Here is a 4,576-nt window from a genome sequence, read left to right as displayed (position 1 = left end):
TTATTATGCTGGTGGAGTCCTCAGAGATGTGTCATATTGAGTTATTTTATGATAATATTTTGGCTGTTACTACATTAAGTGTGAAGGACTGATAATAATTGAAAAAAACTTCGTGAAATCGCTCATTTTCAATATAAATTACATTAAAGACCACGCAATAATTAGTGAATTAATTACTGTATTGACGGTATTTTTGTTTACATTGTTTGGTGTTACACGTATGATATTAGCGGCTCTGTAATCAACAAAGTCGTGAACCCAGAAACAGTTTGTTTAATTACAGTATTGAAGGTATTTTTGTTTACATTGTTTGGTATGACACGTATCATATTAGCGGCTCTGTAATCAACAAAGTCGTGATCCCAGAAACAGTTTGTTTAATTACAGTATTGAAGGTATACTTGTTTACATTGTTTGCTGTGACACGTATGATATTAGCGGCTCTGTAATCAACAAAGTTGTGAACCCAGAAACAGTTTGTTTAATTACAGTAATGAAGGTATACTTGTTTCAATTGTTTGGTGTGACACGTATGATATTAGCGGCTCTGTAATCAACAAAGTCGTGATTCCAGAAACAGTTTGTTTAATTACAGTATTGAAGGTATACTTGTTTACATTGTTTGGTGTTACACGTATGATATTAGTGGCTCTGTAATCAACAAAGTCGTGAACCCAGAAGCAGTTTGTTTAATTACAGTATTGAAGGTATTTTTGTTTACATTGTTGTTGTCTACAATAGGAGTTTCTCTGAATGACGGCACGGGTTCTAACCGGTACTTTTTTAAAAATCAGACTGTGTCTCTTCATCAGCAGAAGGATCTATATGTGTTCGACCCAAAGTTACCCAGGTGAAGTTAGAGAAAGAGAACGGAAGTTTCGGTTTTTCGTTGAGAGGCGGTGCTTCCTCAGATAGACTGAAGTCCAGACCACTCACCATCACGCACGTGCGACCAGGAGGACCTACGGATAGGTTGGTTGCATTAGTTGCTAAATTTTACGTAGTTTTAATGTACAAAAGAACTGGTTAGTGCGAGCTGTCGTATACTGTAGTTTAAAATATTTACTGTAATAAAGTTTTATTTATTGTTAGGCACAAAGCAACGCGGTAGACTATCTTTGCTACGTTCAACGCAGGGACCGAGCCACGAATTTTACCGTTATAAATCTTTGAGCTTACTGTTGAGATGCAGGAGGGCCTATTGCCCTATAATATTGATCGAACTGGACATGAGTTATGTAGTTGTTATACTTGGTGCTGTAATTCGAAATATTTACCACTAGCTGACGAAGACCCCCCCCCTCTCCTGTTTCACTGCGTGGGGGACATAATAGTACAAGTCCAGTTTTGTTTTGGTTGAGATTTATCACAAAACTGAAGGCGTGAAAGTGGACACACTGACAGACTTGAGCCCCATCTAGTGACTCAGGGGGTGGATGGGGATCAGATCCGAACGCTGGTCCATCTGAGATACTTCCTGGGGTGATGGGTCTAAAGGTGTTTAAGTTCGATTGAGATCGGTCGAAAAGTGTAGGCGTGAAAAGTGGGCACACAAGAACACATGCACACAGACAACAGGTGTGCTTTATGACAGGTTATTCACATTGTTTGTTTGTAGTTATGCACAAAGATACGCAATGGGCTATCTGTGCTCTGCCCACCACGGGTATCGAAACCCGGTTTCTAGCGTTGTAAATCCGCAAACATACCGCTATGCCACTTGGAGGGATATTCAGATACATACATCGTTACAAGTATTTGCAGTTAAATCGGAGAATACTAAAAGGTTACTGAGGTATGTTTTTGTGTAATGTTTTTTATCGAAATGTTTTATAATTTACAGTGAATCATCAAATGTTAGAAATCCTACTGTTTATTGCTAAAATTAATAAATATCAAACTGCTTAATGTTTAGACCAGTGATTCTGAACTTGGTGGGCACGCCCCCACAGGGGGTACAGTGAATCACAAATGTTAGAAATCCTACTGTTTATTGCTAAAATTAATAAATATCAAACTGTTTAATATTTAGACCAGTGATTCCGAACTTGGGGGGCACGCCCCCACAGGGAGTGGAGGGCAATTTGAAAATGCTACAGTAAGAAAATTTTTTCATTTGAGTGCGAAATTTTGGTAAATTTTACATTATATTATTATAGCTTTTCAACACCAAATTTGTTTTTATATAAAAGGGTATCAAATTTTTTTGAGGTGTCAAGGTGGGGCATGGGACAAAAAGGGTTAAGAACCACTGGTTTAGACTATAAACATTGAAATGTTTCGTAGAAGGTATTTGAAACGTTTTAAAATAATGTATTTTGTATTCACCTTATTTTAAAAAAATTATCGTAAATTTAACGCACTTAAGGCAAATAAGTTGTCATGACAACATAAGATTTTCTAAACAAACTCTACAAAACTTTTAAACTTTTATCACATCTCAAAATGCTAACCAAAAACTAGTTCCATAAAACTAGTCTGACCAGTTTAATTTGACTTTTAGTTAACATAAAATACAGTTGCAACGTGCGCATACTTCACCATATAATAAAAAAACGATCGTGACACACGTTGAACTTTACAAGTAGCGTATAATCAGCTTTTCTGTAGTCTACGAATAAAGTTAAATAGTTATATTTATGGTGTATAAACCTGATGTCACTAGTGGTGACTAAGATTGGTTGTGATTATAAACGTTATATTGTGGCAAAATTCTTTTTGTGTGTGTGTGTGATAAAAGTAAACTTTTATGTACAATGTTCCGTTTATAACAGGGAAGGGACGATCAAGGCAGGTGATCGCTTATTGGCTGTTGAGAACATTAATTTGGGGAATGCTTCCTTGCAAGAAGCGTTAGTAGTTCTGAAAAGACTGGATCAGAAAGGCCTGTTCACTCTGGAGTATGATGTATCCGTTATGGGTGAGGTTTGTCTTGTCTATTGTAGGATAAAGTGTGGGTATAATAAAGAAGACTGTTGTATGATGTTCTTTAAATATAAGTATTAGTATTTGATTGTAAAGTGTGGTTAAATTATATAGTTTGGTTTTCCATGATATATTGGATATGGTGGATATGGTGGATATATGGTGAATATGGTGGATAGATTTTGTTTATCATAATATGTATATAATAAATATTTTATCCTTATATTTGAAAAAAACTACAGTCTGTTTATTGTGATGTACACATATTTGTTTGATAGAGTGTGTTTCTCCTAATGAGTACATAGTCAGTTTATCATTATGTATAAAAGTATTGAATGAATAGTTTACTGTTATTAAAAGTATAGAACGGGCTATCTGCCCACCACGGGTATCGAAGCTCAGATTTTAGCGTTACAAGTCTTCAGACTTACCTCTAGAGACACTGGGGGTGGGATGGATGAATAGTTTATTGTTATTAAAAGTATAGAACGGGCTATCTGCCCACCACGGGTATCGAAGCTCAGATTTTTAGCGTTACAAGTCTTCAGACTTACCTCTAGAGACACTGGGGGTGGATGGATGAATAGTTTATTGTTATTAAAAGTATAGAACGGGCTATCTGCCCACCACGGGTATCGAAGCTCAGATTTTTAGCGTTACAAGTCTTCAGACTTACCTCTGAGACACTGGGGGTGGATGGATGAATAGTTTATTGTTATTAAAAGTATAGAACGGGCTATCTGCCCACCACGGGTATCGAAGCTCAGATTTTTAGCGTTATAAGTCTTCAGACTTACCTCTAGAGACACTGGGGGTGGGATGGATGAATAGAGTCTGTGTATTGTAATAAGAATGCTGGATTTAGGGACCTTCTATATGTGACTGTATAATATCTGTGTCATTAAACTTCTCTTTAGCAGTACGTGCTACAGTAAATAAATTTATCACGTTGAACAAACTTTATATTTACCGAGGAGTGCGTATTTTCTACAGAACAGATATCAAAACAAACTGAAGCTCTTATACTCCCCATTTCTGTACCAGTGAGAGTGGTGTATGTTTTAAGTGAAAAACAACAACTCGTGAGACGCACGAGAACTTCCGTAGCTAAAGTACTGGCTGAAACGGTATTATTATTTTATGGTCGAATTTCTGATCATTTGGTGGAGACGATAATACATTTAAGATTTAGTTGGTATTAAGTGTTTTTAAAACATTATACTGTGTTATATATATTAGACAAATATACGTGTCTCTTACTTCTCCGTGAATACAATACGCACGTTCTTTGAAACAGATGCTGTTTGTAATGCTTCGGGTCCTCTTTTGGTTGAAATTGACAAGACTCCAGGTACACAGCTGGGTATAACTCTCACCCAAGTACACAGGCCACAAAGTGCCATCGTAATTGAAACTATACAGCAAGCAAGTGTGGCAGAAAGGTAGGTTGTAGTATTAGAGAAAAAAACGTGTATTTTTTAACCCTTCTTTGACATAGCAGAAACTATGATTATTACCTGGGAAAGGTAGTAATTTTTGATGGTGTATTAAAAATTTACTTTTGTTTCTACCTGTTTAATTCCATATAATAGGATGTGAGAAACTGGTTTGTTTTGTTTTGAATTTCGCGCAAAGCTACACGAGGGCTATC

General features: G+C 36.4%; 1 protein-coding gene across 1 annotated transcript; it reads left to right on the top strand.

Moving 5' to 3' along the window:
* Positions 1–815: 815 nt before the first annotated feature.
* Positions 816–4,367, top strand: LOC111084145 (glutamate receptor-interacting protein 2-like; the record flags this gene model as incomplete). Its single annotated transcript, XM_022380928.1, has 3 exons — positions 816–972; positions 2,775–2,920; positions 4,223–4,367. Coding segments are annotated over 3 exons (448 nt in total), but the record flags the coding sequence as incomplete, so codon positions are not given.
* Between the last annotated feature and the right edge of the window lie 209 nt (positions 4,368–4,576).

This window comes from Limulus polyphemus, unplaced genomic scaffold (assembly GCF_000517525.1).
Source record: "Limulus polyphemus unplaced genomic scaffold, Limulus_polyphemus-2.1.2 Scaffold14074, whole genome shotgun sequence".
NCBI classification, from domain to species: Eukaryota; Metazoa; Arthropoda; class Merostomata; order Xiphosura; family Limulidae; genus Limulus; species Limulus polyphemus.
This window is presented reverse-complemented; position numbering and strand designations above follow the sequence as displayed.